We start from the raw sequence: 25,060 nt of genomic DNA, 5'->3' as shown, positions 1-25,060 counted from the left end.
TTAAATTCCCCTGCATCTCAGAGGCTGCATTTGTAAAGTGGGGTGTGACATCAGTATCAATCTCATCAGGTTCTCTTGAACATTAATTAGGGTGGTAAGGGGAAGTCTGCCCATTTCCTGGTATTCTCTGGGCTGTCTCATAATCGGCGATATGTAATTTTTATAAATATGTTGTCTTTTCTCGCATAGTGTACCAGACACCAGACGGAGGTGGGAATGTCCAGTAACCAAAAAAGAAAAAAGAAAAAAAAAAAAAAAAAAAAGACAAACAGCCCAGTGGGACCAGTGGGAACCATGACTTTGATCATGTTAGGGTAGAGTGGAAGGGCAATCTGGTGAGCAGAGGCCACTGTGAGACTGCAGCGGTCCTATCAAACCCTTCACAGGATATAAGGACCCGCAGGGCCCCATCTTCATCATCTCTTTCTACTGCTCTGGGCACAGGTCTCTTGTGCATAGCAGGGGCAGTAGTTCCCTCCATTTACAGTCTTGGGTGTGCCCATCCGAGCCTGATAGCCTTCCTTCACCCTGCTTGAGAAAGAACTGTTGAGGCTTCCAGCCTCAAAGACTGCAGGTGATCCTGTGGGATGAAGGCATGCCCAGAGCTTCAAGCCATGGCTGTGTGCCTAAGCATGCTCAACACCTCTATCCTTTGCCTGGGGAAATCACCTGGCTTGGGACAGGCACAGCATGGTGTCAGGGTAGTTTCCCCTCTGTCAACCACAGGCTTTTGTTAGTGCCTCCTGCAGGAGTAGAGGTGAAGCCCGGGGCTTGTGAGTGAGGAATCTAGGCTTTCCTCTTGGTTTGTTAGAGTTGTTAGCCAGCAGCCCCTCCCAAGAGGAAGGAGAGCAAGAGTCTGCTGAAGGATAAAGGTGAGGGCTGTTCTGTTGTTCAAAAGAGTCAGCTACAGGGAAGGACACCAGCCTGCAGCTGAAGCAGACACCCCGGCTCAGTTCTCTCAAGTCACTGATCTGCTGAGCAGGGCCTGTCTCCTCAATCAATCCGTGCTGACAGATGGTACCGGAATCAGTGACCTAGAGGCAGAAGGCTCCATTTGTAATCCCAGAGTGGTCCAGGTTCTTGGAGGAGGGCTGAGGAGTTTGTAATAAAAGGAGTGACACAGGGTTTCCAAAAGCCATCTCCCAGCCAGAGGGAGAGAGAAGGGATTAGCTTTGCCTCTGGAATTGATACACAGTGATTCCATTCAATAGGTATCTTAGAGTGGACTGGGTTAGGAGAGATGGGAGAAAGAAACAGCTCATTTACTCTGTTTTCTTTAAAAGACTACAAAGTATAGAAGGAAAGCCGAGATGGATACATTTTAGACAAGGGAGGGACACAAGAGGCTGTGGCAAGCTGGGTGTAGTGTTTTTGGGGCTGTGATCCCAGCACCCCAGATGCTGAGTAGGGAGGAGGATCATGACTTGAGGCCAGCCAGGGCTACAATGTGAGACCCTGTTTCAAAACATAACAAAGTAACTACCCTGAGTTGTAAGACTGTGGGCAGCCATTTATCCCCCCCCCCCCCCCCAGCTTCACCCGCTTTGCTGTTGTATTGACCTCCAATTTACAATGACTCCCTTATTTCAGCCTCCTGAGTCCTGGGACTCCAAGCGTGGAGTCATGCACGGTGGTGCTAGTTAAGCATGTCTGGTACTGCATGAATTCTTCATGCAGCTCTCTTTAGATACTCACAGTACCTATAAGTGAGGTGACACTAGGGGGTCAGGCATGGCACTCGGGTGAAATGTGTCCAGGGCCACACACAGCACAAGAGCACGAATACCTGTCTGCTGGTCATGATTTCAATGAATGTGTTTCCTCTCTGTGATACTTCAAAGGCACATGGGCGGACCCCAGCAGATCTGGCTGTAGAATGGGGCAAGTTTCCATGTGGTGGTCACCTGGATAGTGTTCTGTTAGGAGCTAAAAGAATAGGGATGGGGCTACCTTAGGAAAGGAGGCAGGAACTGGATGCAGTGTTTCTCTACATCCTGTTCCTAGTGAGCTCTCTTGTATCCCTCTTGTCCCTTGAGACAAAGTGAGACCTAGGAAAGGAGGGAGAATGAGGAAATGGTGTCCCTTCTCTTCATGAACTGTCTTATGAAGCTGCTACTGGGGCTGTCCTCAACACAGTTTTCAAGAAGGCAAATATCCCCCCAACCCCGTGTGTGTGTGTGTGTGTGTGTGTGTGTGTGTGTGTGTGTGTGTGTGTGTGTGTGTGTCTCAAGTGTAGAAAACTTTAGGTCAGTTTTCAGTCCCTCCTACCTTTCTCTCTGCAGTCCTGACACTAGCTGAAGCCAGGCTTTGGTCTCTTAAAAGCCTAGTGCCTGAGAATTTGAAAACGAAACTCACAGTTAGAACAATGGGAACAGCTAGAGGGCAGGGCCTGGCAGCCTATTCAGCTCTGCACCGGAAGGGCTTGGCACTTTGCCTGTTGTCAAAGAGGTGTGGGGGGAATCAAATCTCCAGGAATAGTCCTGACCCGAATTGGAATCAGCCTCCAACTTGGTGAGAAGGTACAGGACACCACATCATCCTGTCAGGGTCCCTAGAACCTCTTCAGGCCCTGCCTGGGAAGCCAGACCCTCTGTGGGTGGCCTGAGGCTAAGGGAAGCATGAATTGCTCTGGCTAGGTAGAATGAAAGGTAAAAGCTAGGTCACAGGGATCTGTAGACCCCAAATATCTGAAATCTGGACCCCAGATGAACCACAACTGACTCCTGTCAGCATCTCACCTTTCACCCAAAGCACGTTTGATCCCAATCTCCTCTCAAGTTGGGTTGCTTTAGGAGGGGGTACCACATACCCCACAATATCTAGGCCAGATGCAGGCCTAATTTAGAGTCGGTAGTTTTAGGGACACCTAATCCAAACTCTTCTCCTCTTGTATCGATGGGAAACTGAGGTCCAAAGTAGAGAGGTCTCTAGGTGTGCCAGAAGCAGAGTGTAAATATTCCAAACTCACCCTATCCTTTTTCACATTGCATAGCAGGGGTTGGGCACATGGAACCACCATCTAAGGCAACCTATGGGCTCTCAACCTATGGGTTGAGACAGCTTGGTGGTGAATGGCCCTTTGACAGGGGAGGCCACCAGAAAACACAGTACAATTTATAACAATAGCAAAATTACAGTTATGAAGTAGCAATTTAATGGTTTTATGGTTGGGGGTCACCGCAACATAAGGAACTAAATTAAAGGGTCAAGCATTAGGAAGGTTGAGAACCACTGATCTATGAGATGTTTGTAGGAGATTTTCTTGAGGAAAAAGAAATTTAGCTTTCTGCTCTGTGAAGATATCCAGGAGACAAGGGAAGGCTGGTTAGAGCCTGAGGCATGGCCCTGGAAATCTCTTACTTCAGTTCTGGGCCTGCCATCCAGGAGTGCAGAATCTCAGCGCCATTGCAGACTATTGGCATGAGAGTCTTTTTTACAAGTGAGGTAGGTTGGCTTATTTGCTTTTATAAACGGAGGAAACTGATGCTCAGAGACTGTTGTTGTTCATTCAGGAACACCCAGTAGGCATTATGGGCAGGGACAGCATGCACACACACTAGGCTGGCCTGGTGTGACCCACCTGGGCCCGGCGGACGTTAAGAAAGCAGGCGCCACCCTGGTGACGGCTCAACTAACTGTACAAATTGCCACGGGCTTCACAGGCTGCCAAAGGCGCGACTTCGAATTTGCAGGCTCTGGGAGAACTCCAGAAATCCCAGTAGAAGGTTCTGCGCCACCAACTCCCAAGAAAGTTGCTTTGAGGGCACCTCACAGGGTATCCTCAAGCGGAGGAATGGAGGTAGCACTGGGCGCGTGGTACGGGACCGCTGAGTGGGGTCTCGTCGCTGTGCCTCTCGACGCTGCCACACGCGGGTGGGCACGCGCGCCACCCCGCCCCCGGCCCCGCCCCCTGCGCCCGCCCCGCCCCGCCGCGCGCCCTCCCGCCCGCCCGCGCGCCGGGGCCCGGAGCCGCCTCATTGGCTGCGCGCCGTCACCTGACGCTCTGTTATTTCCTGTGTGTTGGGAGAATGGAGAGAAAAAACCCGGAGCCGAGCCGCCTTCGGCCCCAGCGAGGCGGCCACGGCCTCAGCCGGGGGAGTCCTCCCTGAAGCGCGCCGGAGCGGGGAGTGAGCAAGCGAGCGCGCGGGCCGGAGCGAGCCTCTAGGGGCCGCGGCCCCGGCCCGCCCCGCCGTCGGCCTGGGCGTCCGCGCTGGAGGCGGTGGAGGCACCCCCACCCCCACCCCGCGCCGCGCCGCCGCCCCCTCCCCTCCCAGTGCCGGCGGAGGCCGAGGGACGGGCCGGGGGGCTCCTGCAGGTAACCGCCGCTCGGTCTGAGGGAAAAGGGCAGCCCGAGGGGCCGGGACCCAGCCGCACCGCTCATCCTGGCTGCTGAGAGCACAGGTCGTGGCCCGGCCCGCCCTGCGAGTGCTGAGCCTTGGGAGTCGCCGAGGGGGCTGAGGGGACCGGCGTGGGCTGCTCCGGGGTCAACCGCCAGGACGGGCGTCAAGGCAGAGCGGGCCGGAGACTCTCGGGCGGCGGGCGGAGATACCTGGTCGTTGCGGCCTGAGGTGCTGAGGGGTCTACGTTCTTGGCAGCTCGGCGGGGACCGGCGTTGCTGGCCTCTTGGCTGCGGGCTGGGAGTGAGGCACGGGTGGTGGAGGGCCGGGCTTGGAGCGGGCCGGGGAGGGGCTGGCTGGGGCCGGCGGAGCAGCCGCGCGAACACCTGAGGCCATGTGGATGCGGCTGCCGCTCGCCTGCCGGCGGTCCAGGGCAGGTACCCGGCGGCGGGGCGCGAGCTAGGGGCGCAGGATGCACTTCCTGTGTGGGGCGCTCTCCCCTCCCCCGCCGTGGTGAGCAGGGCAGGGTGTGGGGTCCGGCGGAGTCCACGAAGGAGCTCTTCTCGCGGGTAGGGTTGGGAAGGCGAGGCTCTGAGTCTCTCTTCCCCATTCTTACGGAAAAGTGGTTTAAAGAAGAGTTTGCTATCCGGCCTGCGGCGGGAGGTGGGATGTCTTGAGTGCGCCAGGATGGGAGTGGAATTTAGTGTTGGGGGACGGTAGATTCCTCTACGGTTTGTGGGTGCGGACACCAGTGTTGCTTGCCTGCCTGTGTTCAATTCCTTTGGGGACGAATCAGAATTGGGGGCTTCTACCCGAGCTCTGCGTTCTCCCTCCAGAGATTAGATGACTCTTGTAAATGCTATAAAATGGATGGAATTTTTGAGCTATTATCTAACAGGCTGATCTTTGAATGATAATTGGACCCTTATGCTAACAGCCTTGGTGAAGAGTTTTATAAAAGGTTTACACGGGGTGGCATTGGTGGCTGGGGAAACTGCACTAAATTCCGATCTAGGAGGCCTGGAATGCACCTCCAGATTGGCCACCAAATAAACTGTAGCCCTGGGCAAGTTACCTACTACCGTCTCATGCCTCAATTACACTTCTGCTAAAGACTCCTTTGCAGGCCAGGCATTTCGAAGGTTTATTTGAGTTTGGTTTGGTGGTTCTTCCATTCCTGTTTTGTACTCTCATTTTGACCATAGGAACTTTTCTGAGAAATGTTTAAGATGTTCCTCACTGGATTGAAAAGTAACTTGGTCAAGATAGTTTTTGCTCAATTCCCAGTGCTTTTCTGTGCTTCTGAAGAGAAAACACACACTATTAATAGCTGTCTAGCCTATGTTGAATGCACATTATATTTTTTTCTTTGTGATAAGAGTTTTCTGACTAATTGAGAAATATGGATGAGATGATTGGGTCCGGTTTTTTTTTTTTGTTTGTTTGTTTGTTTTTTGGTTTTTTGTTTTATTTTATTTTATTTTATTTTTTTTGAGCTGGGGACCGAACCCAGGGCGTTGTGCTTGCTAGGCAAGCGCTCTACCACTGAGCTAAATCCCCAACCCTGATTGGGTCCGTTTTTGTTGGCCCTTTCCATGCTGGGAAGGGATATAATTTCAAGATCTTTTAGGTGACTCTTGGCTAACTTGAAATTTCTAACTTCGGTCTTGGAGTAGGGATAAAGTAGAATTAGCTGTGCGATGTAGTAGGCTAGTAGAATTAATATCCACCTCAGGATGCAGTAAATATTTGCATCTGCGGTTTAATCCTAGTGGTAGGGTATTTTCTGGCAGATGCTGAAGAACCCCAATTAGTTTTACCTATTTTTTGGTGTGTGAGGGCCCTGGGCCATATGCTTTTGAATAGTAAATACCCCTAGACCAACTCGGATTTTGTTCTTTTTGTCTAAGACTTTTAGTATTGTAATATTTGAGGGATATATATTTAATGTGATCTCCTGTGCCTCTTTTATTTTTGGCTATGTAGTTCTGAATGGCCTTGAACTTCCAGTGATCGTCCTGCCTCCTGATTTTATTCATCTGGGGTTAACAGCTCAATTCCCCATAAAACATAGCCATTATGTTTTTCTTGGATCATTTTTTAAAAATTTGGTCTGTATAGTTTAAAATGGTCTTAACATGGATGGGGGGATGGGCTCATAATGTCTATTTTGTGTATGTGTTAGAAGAAGGTTTTCTTTTTCTTAGCATCAGGCCTGTCACATAAGGAGACACTAAGACTATACGAATGAGTATAGTCATTTTTGGAATTTTCTAAAATATGAAATTCTATTAGGACTTGAATTATGACCCTCTCTTCATACTTGTCTTTATTAAGTTCTAACTTTCTCTTAGAGATAGGAAAGGATTCTAACATTTGCATTAAAAACAAAAACAATGGGGCTGGAAGAGATGGCTCAGTGGTTAAGAGCACTACTATTCTAGAGGTCCTGAGTTCAATTCCCAGCAACCACATGGTGGCTCACAACCATGTGTAATGGGATCGATGCCTTCTTCTGATGTGTCTGGAGATAGCTATAGTGTACTCATATAAATAAAATAAATCCATGAGCCTAAGAATTCTCAACTGTCCTAAAATGTCTTCTCAGTGGACCTGAGAGTTCATCATTCCTTCTCCTCAGTACATAAGCTAGTGGGAAGTGGGACTTGGTTATAACTCTCCTCTCCTAGACCGTAAAACTCATTACCAGGTTCCTTTTAACTCAGGGTCTGCTCAAGGTGCAGAGCAGTTAGTGTGAGTGGCCCTGAAATACTTAGCTTTCTGCTGTCATTCTGCTTCACTGACTCTTAAAACAAAACCACAACAAGCAACCACACAGCTGGTGAGTATGAAGTCCGGACCTGGGTGAAATACTGGGAAGTGGTTTCTGTGACCCTTGGGAATTTTCTTAACTTTCAGTTTGTTCATGCTTGGCCAGTTTTGCTGGAATCCCTAAAATTTAATTTTAAGAGTTTCTCTTTCTTATCTAGTTTTGTCATTTTGTCTTGAGCTGAAAACAACTGAAAGTGCACAAGTCATAAAAGGTTGTCTTTCTTGTTGTGTGCCTGTGTTACTGGTTTGCAGTGTTTAGGAACCATGTCGTGATTGCTTTCATTTTGACCAAAAGAGACTTTGTTGGCATAAATTTATGAAAAACAGAACTTTTCCCAGGATGCCTTAAACATTACTTCCTCTTGAGGGTAGTATTTTTAGTTTTAGGCCCTTGAAAGTCCTGTGGAGGTGATACTGGGGATTGAGAGCAGAGTCTCAGTCGTGCTAGGCAGGTAGATACTCTGCTACTGAGCTATAGCCCCAAGCTTCTCAAGAATTTTTGTCATGACCATGGTACTCACAGTATAGGTGAAGTTTCTCATGATGACAAATAAAATTCAGTGTTTCCTATATTAGGGCCATGCTTACTTTGAGGTAATGCACAAGACTAGCAGGAAGATGTGCTATGAAATAGGAGTTGTTGATATAACTGTGGCCTTATTTGGTGATTCTTTATGAATTTAAGAACATAGAATTGGGAGTGGTGGCATATGCTTTTAATCTCAGCACTTTCAGAAGTAGGCAGGTCTCTATGACTTTGAGGCTAGCCTGGTCTACATAGAGTTCCAGCAGGCTGGCAAAGGCTGAATAGTGAGATCCTGCCTACAAACAAACAAACAAACACAAACCAACAAAAGAATGAGAGCATACTAGCTACTAGGGAAACTACCCCGTACTATAAAAGTTCTTCTGTAGGATTGGGACACTTGACTATCAGCACAATATGGAGATAGTTTCTTTGTTTGAATATAACATCCCTAAATGTTGATTAAAATCCTCTTCTATATGTCTTGTCATTTGCATTAATAGATGTTCATGGGCTATGCTAAAACGTAGAAGATGAAATGGTAGGCCAGATAGAGAATGGGCCACTCTGAAAACATGCCATAAACAGTAAATAAATAAGAATGTCGTGTAGTAATAGCTACAAAGAGAATAAAAAAAAATAGGTGGATGTGTTGGTGCTTGTCTCATGAGACAGCAGGATTGTGAGTTTAAATCTAGCTTGAGGGCTGGAGAGATGGCTCAGCGGTTACGAGCACTGACTGCTCTTCCAGAGGTCCCGAGTTCAAATCCCAGCAACCACATGGTGGCTCACAACCATCTGTAATGAGATCAGATGCCCTCTTCTGGTGTGTCCGAAGACAGTGACTTATATATAATAAATAAATCTTTAAAAAAAAAAAATCTAGCTTGAGCTACGTAGTAAGCAGGCCTATCTGGAAAAGAAAGAAAAGGCACTCAATATGATAATAACTTAGAATACTGCTTTAGAATGGTTTCAAGATGGCCCCTGTTTTGTAGACATTTCTCTCAGCTGGGTAGACAGATTTAATCTTTAGGGCAAGTAAAAAATGCTAAGTAATTTACTTCGGCCTTGAACATCTGGAAAAAATACCCAAGGCCATTGCTAGGAAATGATGTTCCCTTCTCATAGTCTGCTACCACCATTAAACATAGACTTTCTGTAACAAATGTGCTTTATCCCATACTTACAAAATAACACACAGAACCTGTTTCTTACTTATGTGGCCAGCCATGTTGTAATCAAGGAAATACCCCTAGGGATGTAGTGCCCCACTCTTCTCAGGAAGGCCTTGGCCTCCCTCCCCAACTTGGCTGGCTGATTCTCACTATGTAGCTGAGAGGATGACCCTAAACCCCTGATCCTCCTATTTCCACCTCCTAAGTTCTAGGGTCAGACGTGTACTATTGCACTCAAGAAGAATCCCTACTTTTACCAGGCACAGTGACTATTTTTCAGGCTTCCTAAATAATAGTTTATACTTTTAGTCATAGAAGTGAAACCAGGGCAGTCCTGTAACTGAAGTGTAGAGATAATATCAAAAGTTATCCCCACATCTAAAAATGCCTTATTGTAACTGAACTCTAAGGAAGCATTTCTCCATGTTATACATTGTGGACCAAGACATAAGGATAAGAAACCAGTTAGTGGGGTCTAAGAAGCCAACATTGTTTCCCTTTGTGAAAAGTAACAGCAACAGTCTTTGTCCATACTGCTTCATATTGATACAATGTTTCTCCAGATTGGAATTTCATAGGATTTCTGTTTGTTTTAGGCCTAGTCTTGTAGTGATTGAATTCTATTTAATAGACTAGGCTGCCAGAACTCACAAAATTCCTCCTGCCTCTGTCTCTTGAGTGCTGGCATAAAAGGCACGCATGACCACACCCTGGTGATTTTTAAAAATTGGAATACATTATGCCATATGCACATGTACACAGGTGCACATGCACACATCTTTGTGGAGAACAGCTATATGCCCAGCTTTTATGTGGGTACTAGAGATCAGATTCATGATCAGGCTTACATGGCACACACTTTGCCTGGCTGGCAAAGAGCAGGCTCCCACCTTGACTATCTGTGTAAATCACCATTCTTTCAGTTTTTCCTGAGCTGTAAAGTCGTTGGGTTAAAACAGATTATTCTTTCTTAATCTAGTTTGTATTTGGTGTAGGTGCCTGCAGAGGCTAAAAGAGGGTGTTGAATCCCCTAGAGCTGGAGTTGAGGTTGTGAGATGCCTAATGTGGGAGCCAACTTAGGTCCTAAGGAAGAGCAGTTGGTCTGCTTAACTGTTGAGCCATCTCTCCAGCCCCCATTGCTTGTTTTTTTGGGGGAGTTTTCTTCTGGCTCTGAAATTCTGTAGTCATGGATGAAAAGGGAAGCAAAAGGCAGTTTAGATACCAGTTAGCTGGGAAAGAAGTTGAGCCTCCTAGCTTGGACTAGCTTGGACTAGCTTGGACTTTGCCAGATCCTCTTATAGCTGCCTTTGCTGCTCAACATCCTTCTAGCTCAGTTCCACTCAGTTGGGACCCTCTGTTTTTGAAACAATACCCTAGCAAGACATACAGAAGTCACTTGTGTTCACCACCTCAATCTGAAACTTTAAATGTAAACACACCAGTGGATGTTTTCTGCCTTCTTTTTTTTTTCCTTTTGATTTTGGTTTTGTATTTATTTATTTATTTATTTATTTATTTATTTATTTATTTATTTATTTTTTTGGAGCTGGGGACCGAACCCCGGGCCTTGCGCTTCCTAGGTAAGCGCTCTACCACTGAGCTAAATCCCCAGCCCCTGGTTTTGGTTTTGGAAACAGAGTCTCTTGTTTCCTAGGTTGTTCTTGAACTTAATGATGGTTCTCTGGAGTGCTACACGTATAGGCATAATTCACTACACTTAGGTATCTGCAGTTTTTATTAAGACAATTAGAAACAGTCAGACATTACTCCTTACTGAAGCCTTTAGCAGGCACCATGAATGATCTCCCTATAGTTCTTCTGGCTAGTCCCTATCCACACTCACTATCCCCAGTGCATGAAAATAAAAAGGTATAATCATTCTGCTTCATTATTTGGATTAACTTTTCCATACATCTCCCTCCTCTCAGTGGTATCACTACCTTTCCAGTTTCTCAAGTCATGGTTGTATCATTCTCTTATAATTCATCACTGAGTTACTGACAGTACTATTTGTTATATAACTTTCTTTTTAAAAATTGTTTTTAATTTTAATTTTGTTTTATGGGTGCTTTTTTCCCCCCCTGCATGTATGTCTGTGTACCACACGTGTGCTGGCTGAGATTGCCATTGTAAGCTCCATGTGGGTTCTGAGAATCTAACCCAGATCCCCTGGAAGAGCAGCCAGTGCTGTCAACTGTAGAGTCATCTGTCCAACCCCAAAATATAAGTCTTGTAATGATATGTCTTTCATCCTGTCCCCACTGCCCCAGTGCCATGCTCACACTCGGTGGAACATTGGCCTATTTCTATTCTCATCTGCCTCTCCTCCATCTTAGCCAGAACTTAAGAATCACCCCTTTCCTAATTAGAATATTTTGTTTCCTATAGCACCCTAAAGAGAAACCTGACCCCTTCTGTCTTTCTCCACCTATATCTCTGACTGCTTGTCTCGACTCTAGCTTTCTTCAGCAACTCTCATTATTCAGTTCCTTGAAAATGCTATTTCCTCCAGCCAGAACACTGACTACCCTAGCCTTTTCTCATCCTTCCTGATGTTTGTGGAATGAAGTACCAGAAGTTAAGCAGTATGAAAGTGAAATAAGAAAACCTGTTTTTGGTGTGCATCTGTAAGTTCTTAAAGAAGTAGAAGTGTGTATGCAGAATGCTAGTTTGGTTATAGCATAGGCAGAGTTTTTTAAACAGTATATCTAGGAGTCTGCTATCCTGTTGGTGAATGTGTAAAATGATGTAACCATTTTTGGAAAACTTAAAAGAAATTCTTAGAAAGTTGAACATGTATATCTTGTGACCATGCAGTTTCATTTTTAGGTATTTATTCAGAAGAAAGAAAAATTTCTGCAACTAAGCTATATGCAAGAATGCTTATAACAGTTATTCTCTTAAAAATCATATCCTGGAAATGGTCCAGGTTTCTGTCCATCAGCAAGATAAACAAACTAGTATTTACATTTAATGGAAGGCTGCTGAACAATAAAAAGGAACAGACCACTGGTACTGTGGTACTGTAATAAAGATGAGGTCTCACAAAACGCTGAGTGAAAGTTAGAAAATGGACCATTTATTTATAAGCCAAAGTAAACCATGATGTTAGGAATTGGATTGGTAATTCTTTTTGTTTTGTTCATAGGCAGGTTTCATGTAGTCCATGGTGGCCTCAAACTTGTTAGTTATGTGGCCAACTTCTGCTCTTTCTCCTACCACCTCCCAAATGCTTGGATTATGAGTCTTTCTTATAATGTTTGGCTTTGATACCCCTCCCTGACACTTTAGGTAGATGAGGATTGACTAGGAGGGGGACATAAGTTTTTTAGAGCAGTGGTTCTTAACCTTCCTAATGCTGTAACCCTTTTAATGTTTCATGTTGTGGTGACCCCCAATCATGATGTTATTTTCATTTCTACTACATAACTATAATTTTGCTACTGTTATAATATGTAGGATATCTGATATGCAACTCCCAAAGGGGTTGAAACTCATAGTTTGAGAACCTTTATTCTGGAAATATAAATATATCTGTATCTCAAGAATAGATCCTGTGTTTATAAGTAATTTTATAAGTAAATTATATCTGAAAACAATTTAGGAATTAAGCTAGATTCTAGGCTGGTGGTGGCGGTGGTGGTGGCGGTGGCGGTGGCGGAAGAGGAGGAGGAGGAGGCAATGGCATGGCGACAGTGGACAGCAATGGCACTTAGATCTCTGCAAGTTTGAGGCCATGCTGGTTGGTCTACGGAGTGAGTTCCAGGTCCATCAAGGCTACATAGTGAGGCCCATTCTCAAAACTAAAACAAAACAAATAAAACAGGCACTATAGTTCACACTTGTAATCTTAGCGCTGAGGAGACAGAAAAGGATACTTGGGGCTTGCTAGCCAATGGGAGAGATCCTGTCTCAGAAAACAGGGTTGAGAACAACTGAGGAGAACACCCAGGGCCATTTTCTGGCCTCTAGGCACCCACCTGTACACATGCACCAAAAGCAGAACATGATTCAGAGTCTTGAAAGATGGCTCAGTTGATAAAACACTTGCCTCATAATATGAGGACCTGGGGTTTGAATGCCCAAAAGCCAACTTGCTGACCAGTTAGCTTATCCTGCTTGGCAAAGTTCCAGACCAGACACTGCCTTAAACAAAATGTGGAAGGTACCTGAGGACCTAAACCCAAGGTTAGCCTTTGACTTTCATATGATCCCTCCACAAATGTACATGAAACAGCGCGCCTGCACACACGCACGCACGCACACACGCACGCACAAAAGTTGGGTGTTTTTAATCTTAAAACTTGAGAGGTAAAGGCTGGCTAATTTCTGCTAGTTGTAGGCCAGCCTGGTCTATAGTGAATTCTAGGACAACTAGGTTCCTTCAGAAAGACCCTGTCTCAAATCAAAATAAAACACCAGAGTGAGATGGGAAGCACTTTTACCCCTGATTGCAGGGCTGGGGCTTGGGGGTGAAGTTCACTCTTTCTCTCGTCCTAACAGAGCAAGCAACTTGTCTGTCTGTTCTCTTTAGATATCTATCTAAAACTTTTGTTTACAGGAAAAAAGACCTGAGAAATATTTCCAAACACCACTTTATATGCCGTTTTGGCTAGTCAGAGCCATTTTGCATTGTTTTTATTTTGCTTTGGCTTCTGTCATGTTCTCTTCAGTGCGTTAACAGTGAAAGTACTGTTTTGCCAATGAGCCATTGCTCTGTTGTGATCTATCCTCAACTTCTGTCTCTATCCGTGGTCAGTGTAGGTCAGAGGTTATGTAATATAAAACATGTTTATTTCTCCAAGTTTGTTGGCCAAGATGCTGTGTTAAGCTTTTTGACTTTATGTCTTTTCACATAGGTATTTATATTGAATTTAATTGTAGAAAATTTACAGGGTATTTATATGACTAACTAAAATTAATAATAGAGAAAACTTCAGAGGAAGAAATAATGATCTGAGTTAATTTAGCCTGAGAGGAACAAGATGATTGAAAATATTGGTTTTAGGGTATATTGAAGAGTTTCTTAGTTAGGGTTTTACTGCTGTGAACAGACATGATCAAGGCAACTCTTTTTTTCAGAGCTGGGGACCGAACCCAGGCCCTTGCGTTTGCTAGGCAAGCGCTCTACCACTGAGCTAAGGCAACTCTGACAAGGACAACATTTAATTGGGGCTGGCTTACAGGTTCAGAGGGTCAGTCCATTATTGTCAAGGCAGGAGCATGGTAGTGTCCAGGCAGGCATGGTGCAGTCAGCTGCAAGTTCTGCATCTTCATCTGAGGGCCACCAGGAGAAGACTAACTTCTTGTGGTTAGGAGGAGGATCTTGTCTACACTCGAAGTGACACAATTTCTCCAACATGGCCACACCTCCTATTAGTGCCACTCCCTCAGCCAAGCTTATTCAAACCACCACAAAAAACATGGCCAACTGTTCCTCAGCTCTGAAAAACAATGCAGAGAGGCCCAGAATGGAGCATTGTAGTTTAGGTGAAGAAATTGAAGAACTCCGTGCTCTGTGGGGAAAGCTGGGAATTTCTGGAGAATTTTGGAACAGGAGTGCTCTCATTAGTGTTGAATAATTATCCTACTGGAGGGCAGTTTGGGACTGTGTTCTTAAGAACAGAATGGCGCCTACACACTCTAGGACTAGCAGTGAAGCCAATAGTTTATAGCCACCTGCGCATGTGTCAACAGACAGTGAAAAAGTGCATGTTGTATTGAATTCATTACTAACTACCCCTACCCAATGAGTTTAAACCTGACAAAAGGCTTGAGGGTGCAGCTCTGTGGTAAAGTGTTTGCTTAACATGCACAAGGCCCCAAGTTCCATCTCTAGCATTGCAAAGATAAGTATAATGACAATAGAGTTTCATCTTTTGATTGAAAAAGACTTTGTGGAAGTGGAATTGAGTTTTAGTATATTCCATAGGAGACATTTGAGTTGGGAGTGAAAGACATTATAGCTGGTATCATTTTTTAAGTATTTCTATGAAATGAAAATAAAAATTTGCTACACCTGGTTAGCATGTGCTAAAAGCTGATTTTCCCTGAAGATAAGTGACACAGATAAGGGATAGGCTACATCTGAGAAAAACATTTCACTTCAGTCAAGATTGCTAAGTAGATTATATTCTATGCACAAGAAAAACCAAAATATCTTCATTTTTTCCTAGAGTTCAGTGTCCATAGGAGAATCAGACACAGAAAATTAACATTTATAAAATGTACAAAAGATCTGTAAGACAGTAGCAGTGGTGTAACAAGCTCTAGAGGAGAACATGGAGGGGGCTTGTTAACTCCTGATTGAGAATGGAAAGAGATGAGTGAAAGCTGTGGAGGAGGAGACATTTAGTGGGCCTCACAGGAAAGAGAGTGGTGCAGAAGCAGTGGGGAAGGAACATGCCAAGAACAAGTTCTTTAAGACTGAAGTTCTTTAAGACTGGGTCAAAAGTATGTGGTCTATTGCTACAGCAAAGTGAGCTCTGGAGCATGGCAAGGTGGGTGGTCAGGAGCAAGAGGAACCCAGGCAGCCTAAGAGTGTGACCGACCTTGAATTTGAGTGCTTGATTTGCATAATGGAACATGGTTTGGAAATAGAGTTGTAGTCTGTGATTGAGAGGCCCTTTCTCACTGTGAGGAAGGCTGGGTGGAGACATGGGAGGGTTGCAACCCTGTGATGAGTTGGTGAGTTTTGCTTCTTCCTCTTCTGGTTTTCCCCTGGCCCAAAGCCTTATAAGAGGCAGCATTAAACTAAGCAACTGGTTTAAATAAAGTGGACTTATAGGAAATTCTGGCACTAAATCTGCCTTATCATCAAAACAGGCAAGGATATTCTAGTGGCCAAAAACTCAAATTGTTCATAATTTTTATGTAACAAATTCTAAAAGCTAGACATTCTCAGTGCTTGACAAACGTTGACTTATTTAATTATTAGAAAAATTAGGAGGTAATGTTATCTCCCATTTTGTGGATGAGGAAACTGAATCTTGGAAGAATTGAATGACATGACCAAGGGCACATAACTAGTATGTAGCAGAGCCAGCTTTTGGTGTTTGGGCACTTGGCTCTTGTTCTGCTCTTAACTGTACTTGATGTGGTTCTGTGTTTAATCTGCTAGATGAGTGGCAAGTGATGTAAGTACAGGATTCCTTGGAGGAGGAGAGATTTGGTTTTGGGTTGTAGAAAAAGCAGAATGAAGAACTGTCTTTGAGGACCAATATGTGAGACGATAAGGACTATGCACCATTGTGTTCCTGACCTGTAGGGTGTATCGTTTGTGCTCAGCAAATAGTTTTTGAGTGGATCAATGAGTAGAGTAGAGTTGCTGCTCACTTTCCAAGCACTGTGCCATGGAAGGGACATTGCCTCACAATGGTCCCATGAGTGCGCTACTTGCTTATTTATGCTGTGTTCACTCAGTTTTAAAGAATGCTGTTCAGACAACTGTTTACTAAATTTAAAAAGTCAACTTATGGGGTTGGGGATTTAGCTTAGTGGTAGAGTGCTTGCCTAGCAAGCACAAGGCCCCACTGGGTTCGGTCCCCAGCTCCGAAAAAAAAAAAAGAAAAAAAAAAAGTAAAAAGTCAACTTATTTTCAAAATAAAAATATTGGACTTTATGATTTCAGCAGAAATCTATATATTCAAGTGCTGTGACAATGCCTCTGGTTTGTCACATAGCTGTATGTAAGATGTGAATCTTGAAAAGGTTTAAGGAGTCGGGTGGTTAGGGCGATGACTCATTTGGTAAAGTGCCTGGTGCGTAAGCATTGAGTCTACATTCCTAGGACTACATAAGAAGCCAGGTATGCCATGGTGGTCCATGCCTATAACCCTAACTCTGGACAGGCATATGCAGAAAGCTCCCTGGAACCAAATCTTTGAGCTCCAGGTCCAGTGAGAGAATCTTGTCCTGCTCTTAGAGAAAGATAGCTGTCATCAACCCCTGACCTTACAAACCTGTGCACAAATGCTCACACATTCACAACTACATGGACACATACATGTATCTTACAAACATGAATTGACATTGAATTCTTGATAGTAGCTAAAGTATTTATGTAATTCGTGTAAAGTTTATAATAAATATTTCTCAACAGACTAACATTCTTTCTACCCTCCCTATCTCCATTTTTATATGAATATTCATAAGATTTGATATTGGCCTTACCTGCTAAGAGGCTTGCTAGTGGTTCATTAGGAAAAATCTTTTTTAGTAACCTAGTGCTAATTCAGCTCAAGAACTGTCTTTGCCAGTGTTAAGTCACAGCATCGATCATGTAGAAGTCTTTTATATGAGATCATTAGTAAATTAATAACTGATACAGGTTTCTAGGGAAGAACAAACTAATTTTTTATCTTTGCCTAGTTTGTTCTAAATTAAGCCATTTGGAAAGAGGAAAGGGGTAAGTTTTTTAAGTGAATCAAGACTTAATTCCACAGCCAGTCAATTTATACATTGACCTAATTTAGCATATTCACCTTCTATTAAAATAGATCTTATAATATTTTCTATTAAAAATAAGATTTAACTACTAAGCTAACAGTATGAAAAATAATTTTATAAGAGTATTACTTTTATTTTAGTTAAACTAGTTATATAAAAAGCTATTTATTGAAATAGTTATGTATGGAAATATGTTAAAAATGTCACGATTGTTTATCTAATACAAATATTTTAACTAAAATAGCTTCTAGAAATGTTTTTGTGGCGGGAGGTGTTTTCTAACGTTATTTTATACAACACTGCTTAATGTTGTGTTTCTAGAGCAGAAGACTCATTAGGTTTGACCCTTTGAATTTCTGGTTTCTATTTACTGATTCAGCCAAATGTAAATGAAAAATAATTTAAAATAAAAGTTTTATAATTATCTGGTGAACAATATAACTATTTTGATAGTTTTTATATATTGACTTTTAATCTAGATTTAAATTATGAGAGGTTATTTTTGTATGATATGAAAAACTGAAAAATTTTATGTAGGGAACATTGTTTTTAATGTGGAGAACTTGAGCATCCACATAATGCCCATGGAGATTCTGGAAGTGGAGCTTTTTTTTTTTTCCAAATGTATATGGATGTTTTGTCTGCATGTATGTCTGTATATGTCTGGCCAGAAAAGGTATCAGATGCCCTGAAACTGAATTGTGAGCCACTACTGGGAATTGAACATTGGTCCTTTGGAAGAACAGCTACTGCTCTTAACCACTGTGCTATCTCTCTAGCCCTGGTGGTAGTAGGTCTTAATTGCTACTAATACCATATTTATTTCAGACAATTTAGACTAGGTTATATATAATATTTAGGGCTGAGTGTAGTGGTATATACTCTTAACCCCAGCATTTGGAAAGCATGGTCAAGTGGATCTCTGTGAGTTTGAGGCCAGCCTATATCAGAACAAACAAACAAACATCGGTTTTTGATGTAGAAGTAAAATACTGTCTGTTCATATTAGACCACTGATGTAATAAAACACCGATTCATACTTTGAGCTCTTGTACCAAGTACCAGATCCAGTCTTCTATTCATTATTTTATTTCTTATAAGTTAACCCTATAACCAAGTACTTTATTAGTAGAGTGATAAGCGGGGTTGGGGATTTAGCTCAGCGGTAGAGCGCTTGCCTAGCAAGCGCAAGGCCCTGGGTTCAGTCCCCAGCTCCGAAAAAAAAAAAAAAAGAAAAAAGAAAAAAAGTAGAGTGATAAGCTAAACCAGACTTGAAAGCTTGTATAATTTATTTAGTGGTTATATGTTAGAGCTAAGGCCAGACTTTGTCAGGTTCCAAAATCTGTTTTTTTTTTCTCTTCTTATGTTAGATGTGTACACTATATAAACTTTATACCATGTGGCCACTCCCTCTTTATGCAGAAAGCCTTCCATGCCTTCCTAGGGTTCAGGTAGCCTCCTTTTCTGCTCTGTTTTCTTAAGACATCATCTGACATTTTGCCTCTTGCCTGTTTTCTCCCCTAATATGAGCTTCAAGGGATAAAAACAGTGTCATCCCTGTTCTTAGAGTAGTATCTGATATACAGTAGGAGCTCACATATTGATTGAAATATGTACCTTATGGTTATATCTCTCTATGATACTCATATAATTGATTTTGTAGGAGTAGTGATTATTTTCTTTCTAGACTCTGTTTAAAGTGTGTGAGTTGAAGGTCCCCTGTGGAGATGCTGAGGAGCCCTCACAGGGGCAGTTTATGGCTGTTGCAGATGAAGTTGAAGGAAGTGAGTAAAGTGGGCACAGAGGAAGGCCTGCTTTAAGTTGCTTTTCTAGCCTCCAGAAAATAACTTCTTTCCCTGTGTCTTCTTATATACTGCCATAAAGTCTTTCAAAGTCAGCTTTGCCATATCCCTTATTTGTGTATGGATCATGTGTAGATACCTCTGTCTTTGTAGTCCCAACTCCCAGCTTTCTCTCAGTAATTACTCTATGTGCCCAGAACTCTCTCCATTCTTAGTTGTAGGTCTGTGTATTCGACATTAGCCATTTCTTGAAGCTATTATTTTTCAGGGCCTTTCTCAAATATTCTTTCTCCCAGGAAAGCTTACATGTTTGTTTGTTTTCCGTTTCTCTAGATAGCCTGGGCTGTCCTGGAACTCACTCTGTAGTTACCAAGATGGTCTCAAACTCATATGGTCCCGTCTCTGCCTCCCTAGTGCTGGGATTAAAGGTGCACACCGCAACTGCCTGGTGTCGACATTTCTTTAACCAGTCATTTCTTTGCTTTGTAATTTTTTTGTTTTCTCTATGTTGGAGATAGAACTCAAGGTCTTTGTGTGTGCTGGGCAATTCTGCTACTTCCATATCCCTTCTCTACTTTGACTGTTTTTTGGCACCTTCTCTTTAGCAAGTTTTTTTTTCTTTTTTTTTGCATTGTTTATTTATTATGATGTAGGTGAATGTGCACATGGCATGACGTGCTTGTGAAAGTTAGAACTTGTAAGAGTTGATTCCTTTTTTAAAGGATTTATTTACTTGTGTATTAGGTTTTTTGTTGTTGTTGGTTTGTTTTCTTTTTCCCCCGAGACAGGGATTCATTCTCAATGTCCTGGGTGTTCAAGAACCTACTTTGTAGATCCTCCTGCCTCTGCCAACTGAGTGCTGAGATTAAAGCTGTTCACCACCGAGCCCTGCCCTGTGTATGAGTGTTTTACCTTCATGAATGTCTGTATACTGTGTGAATGTCTGGTGCTTGTGGAGGGCATAAAAGGGCATCCTGTTATTAATGTATGTGGTATGGTTGGTACGTTTGATGAACAATTATTGATACATTGCTATTAATGAAAATTTATAGTTCATATTTGAGTTCATTCTTTGGAATTTGCCAATACATAATTTTATGATCCTACCATGATGACCTCATACAGAGAGCCTAATTGTGCTTGTGCTAGCTAGCTCCATCCGTGGCTCCCCGGCTCCCCTTTGTATCCTTAGCAGACACAGATCTTTTTCACTCTCTGCAGTTTGCCTTTCCCAGAATGTGTCATTTTTGGAGTCATATTGTCTGTATCCTTTTCGAACTGTTTTTTTCTATCCAGTAATGCCTCAAAGGCTCTTCGTCAGTGTTGTCTTCTTTCCTGACAGGGTCTTGCTATGTAGCTTTGCTTGGCCTCAGACTTGGGATGATTCTCCTGCCTCTGTCTCCTGTGTACTGGGATAGGTGTTGCTACACTCTGCTAGTTCTGTATCTTTCTGAAGATTGATATATCTGTTTATCATTGTTAATAATTTACAGCATACCACCAGTCTATCTGTTTACTACTGAGGAGGCATCTCAGTTACTAACATTTTTTGACAAATATAGATAAAGCATGTAAGTTTTCTTGTCTTCTTAAGTTTAGTTCATTTGGATATTTAGATGTATGGCTTACTGATATCTATCAGTAGGCTTAGCTTTGTAAGAAATTGCCATACTGTTTTTTTGAAGTGTCTATATATTAATTTTTCTTGCTGTTTTAAAAATTAACTTATATTTTAATAGATGAATGTATTACAGATAGTCATTTTAGCCCCTTTTATAAGTATACAGTAAAGTGGTACTAATTATATTCACAATGTTACACAATCATTATCACTGTTTCCAAAACATTTTCCTTACCCCAAACAGAAACTCTAGGCACTAGGCACTAACTCCCTATTTCCTGCTCTTCTAGACCCTTATAACCTTCAATCTTCTAATCTGTTTCTGAATTTGCATGTTCTAGTTATGTGGTATATATAGAATCATGTTTGTCCTTTTGTCTCTGGCTTATTTTACTAGCAGTGTTTTCAAGGTTTTCCTTGTACAATGTAGCAGAACTCCATTCTTTTAGATTGAGTAATGCTGCATTGTAAGTAGGCCCTTTTGTTTGTCCATTATCTATTGATGTGTATTTGTGTTCTCTTCACCTTTGGCCTATTTTGAATAATGTGGCAATAAACATTGGCATTTAATTTTTTTTAGGGTTAGAGATGTAGCTAGGTTTGTACAGTGCTTACTTACATAGCTGCATGCTATGTAAGTTTTCAGTCAATCCCCTGTCCTGTAAACAAATGTGTTCCACACACTTGTAATTCCCTAGCAATAGGAAGATGATGGGGTCAGGTGGATCAGAAATTTAGGGTTGTCCTTGGCTACATAGTCCAGTTGAGGCCATCCTGGAATATATGAGATACTGTTTAAAAAATAAAGTATCTGGGGCTGGAGGGATGGCTCAGTGGTCAAAAGCACTGACTGATCTTCGAGAGGTCCTGAGTTCAAATCCCAACAACCACATGGTGGCTCACAACCATCTGTAATGGGATCAGATGCCCTCTTCTGGCGTGTCTGAAGACAGCGACAGTGCACTCATTCATATACAATAAATAAACATTTAAAAACGAAAGAAAGGGGCTGGGGATTTAGCTCAGTGGTAGAGCGCTTACCTAGGAAGCGCAAGGCCCTGGGTTCGGTCCCCAGCTCCGAAAAAAAAAGAACCAAAAAAAAAAAAAACAAAACCGAAAGAAAAGAAAAAGTAAAGTATCTGTTGAATTTTTGTTTTGAGTTCTTTTGAATATCGATGTGTATGGTAGAATTGCTGTTTATATCTTAACTCTGTAGTCTTTCAGGAGCTGCTACATTCTGTTCCAAAGTGGATATACTGTTTAACATTCTCATCATAATATATGGGATTTCTAGTTTCTCTGTACATGGGCCAGCATTTATAATTTTTAAAATTTTCATAGCTATTCTTTAGGAGTGTGAAGGAACATCTCATTGTGGTTTTGATTTGCATTTGCATTTGCTTGTTGGCCATTTGTGTTTCTTCCCTTCCTCAGAGAAATGTCAAGTCCTTTAATTGTTTTCTTATTTGTTGATGTAAATACGTGCTTCTGTACGTTTGTACGTAGTTATAAGTGAAGGCAGAAGTCAGTGTCACATGTTGTTCTTGAGATGCCTTCCACCTTGGGTTTTGAGACATGGTGTCTCTCTCTCTCTCTCATTGGCCTGGAACTTGCCAGTTAAAGAAGGCGGGCTGGCTGGCCAACAAGTCCTAGGGGTCTGCCTGTCTCTGCTGCCTAAGATTGTAAGTACTTGACACCATGCCTGGCTTTTTCATAGGTTGGCTTTTAAAAATCAGTAGTGGTTTTGTTGTGGGGTTGTAAGAGTTCTGTGTATCACATATCTGATACTATATGATTTGTATTATCTAGGAATTTTGTATTCTTTCTGCTAATGTCTTTTGGATAAATTAGTTTAAATATGGATGAACCTGTATGTGGTGGTCAGGGACAACTTTTGGGAGTTTTACCTTGTTGAAGCAGGGTCTTGTCATTTCTGTCCCTTCACTCCAGGCCAGTGGTTCTCAACCTTCTTTTTTTTTTTTTTTTTTGTTCTTTTTTTTTCGGAGCTGGGGACCGAACCCAGGGCCTTGCGCTTCCTAGGCAAGCGCTCTACCACTGAGCTAAATCCCCAACCCCAGTTCTCAACCTTCTTAATGCTGCAGGCCTTTAATCCAGTTAGTTCCTCATGCAGTGGTGACCCCAACCATAAAATTATTTTGTTGCTATTTCATAACTGTAATCTTGCTACTGTTATGAATAGCAGTGTAAATATCTGATATGCCAGGTATCTGATATGTGGGACCCTGTGAAAGGGTTGTTTGTGGTTGTGACCCATGGGTTGAGAAATGTTGCTCTAAATGGCAGACAGCCTGTCCTGGAATGAGAGAGAAACTCTTGCTTTCCCTGCTCCCTTCTTTAAGGATGGCTTTGCTGATACTCACCTCAGCAGTTCCTCTCCCACCAGAGTGCATATCTGGCATTTTCAAATTAGCTGGGTGTGGTAACAACAGAATCCATTTTACAAGGCAAGTTTCTAAGTGCTGGAGGATTCCTTGTTTTCAGTAGCTTTCCCACACTGAAGAGAATGAGACTTCAGGAAGACTGTGAGTTTGAGATCAATTTGGGCTTTATAATGAGGTCCCGTTTACAAACATAGTTAAATCATTACGTTATAGTTTCCTTATTCTAATATCTGGACTTCTCTGTCTGGATCCTTGTTCTTCATGTTTCTTACAGTATTTTGTCTGTTCATGTTTGTGAGCTAGAGATGGAATTTGGAGCATTATTTATAGAAATAATTAGAGGCCAAGGAACTTGATGTATTTTCAGGTGCCTGAGGGCACCAGTAAACCAGGATCACTTGGATCCGGGTTAGAGATTTTGCATTGTTCTAAACTGACTGGATGATTCTAAACTTACTCTTACTCCTAGGAAGTAGCTTTTTGGAGCTCTCCTGCCATGTTACAGGGTTGGGGAGGTGTCAGACATGTAACTGGACCTCCTGGCCACTTCTGACAGGTTTACAAATGCCCCCCAAGCCTTCTTTGGATTTTCATTTTTTCAAGGCAAATTACCTTTTGTTGGTGTTTTAGAATTTAAAAAAATCAAAAATCATGTGCTTATATTTTACTTAGTCCTTCCCACATACAGAAAAATTAGTTTATAACTAGAAGCAGAAAGTGAGTTCTTATCTTTATAAACTCAAGTTACTGTAACAGTAACCTCAAACCAAGTGACCATAGGTTAAAGCTAACACTGAATCCTGATTTGCATGCTAGTCAGTATAGCTAGCTGATTGGGGAAATTACACAGTGGCAGTTATTGGTTTGTTGACTGATTTTTTTTTTTTTTAATTTATTTATTATATATACTATAGCTGTCTTCAGATACACCAGAAGAGGGCATCAGATCTCTTTACAGATGGTTGTGAGCCACCGTGTGGTTGCTGGGAATTGAACTCAGGATCTCTGGAAGAGCAGTCGGGTGCTCTTAACCGCTGAGCCATCTCTGATTTTTTTTTTTTAAAGATTTACTTGTTTTTATGTGTATGAATGTTTTGTCTGCATGTATGTCTATGCACCACATGTGGGTAATACCCACAGAGGTCAGAAGAGGGCATTGGATCCTCTGGGACAGATGATTTTGAGTCACCATGTGATGCCCAAGGTCCTCTCTAAGAGCAACCAGTGCTCTTAATTGATGAGCCATCTTTCTAGGACTAGTTGCCTAATTTTTGATTTGTTCTGTTTTTCTCTGTGCCCTGGCCATCCTGGAACTTGTACTGTAGAATAGGCTGGCCTTGAATTCACAGAGATCATCTGCCTCTGCTTCCTGAGTGCTGGGATTGAAGGCCAGTTCTACCACGCCTGACTTTCAAAAATCTCCCATTTGTTCACAGTGTGCATCTAAGCAAGTGGCCTAACTATTCTGTGTGTTTATTTTCTTATCAAGAGAAAATGGAAATAATAGTTGTATTTCATAGGTGATTATGCTGATTCATCTAGTAACTAAGCCAGTCAGATTGCTTGGTGGGGTAATAATTCCATAAATTGTAGCTACTCCTTTCAACACTTGGACAATTGTGAACTACTTTGTTAAAATGTTTTACCCTTTTTGATTTTGTGGTTGGGTTGCTACACCCAGCTGTGTTCACCAGCCTGACCTTCAGTGTTTGCAGCACAGTGCTCCTACCTTATCCTCTCAAGCTCTGGGAGGACAGTTTACCACACTCACTTTTCATAAAATACCCTTTTTGGTTTCTTACTTTCAACTTTAGCTTGGGTGTGGTTTTACCTTCTAGTTAGCCTTTTGTTCTCTGGACAAACTTTAGAATGATTTTGAGGTTCAGGTGTTTACTAGCTTTATGCCAGTGATTA

At 42.5% G+C, this 25,060-nt stretch overlaps 2 protein-coding genes across 8 annotated transcripts in view; one reads left to right on the top strand and one right to left on the bottom strand.

Annotated features, from left to right (window-relative positions):
* The window catches only part of Tcf20 (transcription factor 20), a 176,268-nt gene that overhangs the window by 86,366 nt on the left and 64,842 nt on the right, over positions 1-25,060 (top strand). For 3 of the 7 annotated variants that reach the window (XM_008765772.4, XM_006242112.5, XM_006242110.5), the window contains exon 1: positions 4,000-4,315. The exons of the other annotated variants lie outside the window; for them this stretch is intronic. The gene's annotated coding sequence lies outside the window, so the exon portion shown is untranslated. Of the gene's footprint in view, positions 1-3,999; positions 4,316-25,060 lie in introns of those variants that run through there. 7 annotated transcript variants of the gene reach the window in all.
* On the bottom strand, positions 1,535-7,711 carry LOC134479801 (uncharacterized). Its single transcript, XM_063264467.1, has 3 exons — positions 7,691-7,711; positions 4,550-5,116; positions 1,535-1,926 (listed from the first exon to the last, which is right to left on the bottom strand). The coding sequence occupies exons 1-3, from the start codon at positions 7,709-7,711 to the stop codon at positions 1,798-1,800; spliced, it is 717 nt and encodes a 238-aa protein (XP_063120537.1). The 3' UTR covers positions 1,535-1,797.

This window comes from Rattus norvegicus, chromosome 7 (genome assembly GCF_036323735.1).
Source record: "Rattus norvegicus strain BN/NHsdMcwi chromosome 7, GRCr8, whole genome shotgun sequence".
Lineage (NCBI taxonomy): Eukaryota > Metazoa > Chordata > Mammalia > Rodentia > Muridae > Rattus > Rattus norvegicus.
This window is presented reverse-complemented; position numbering and strand designations above follow the sequence as displayed.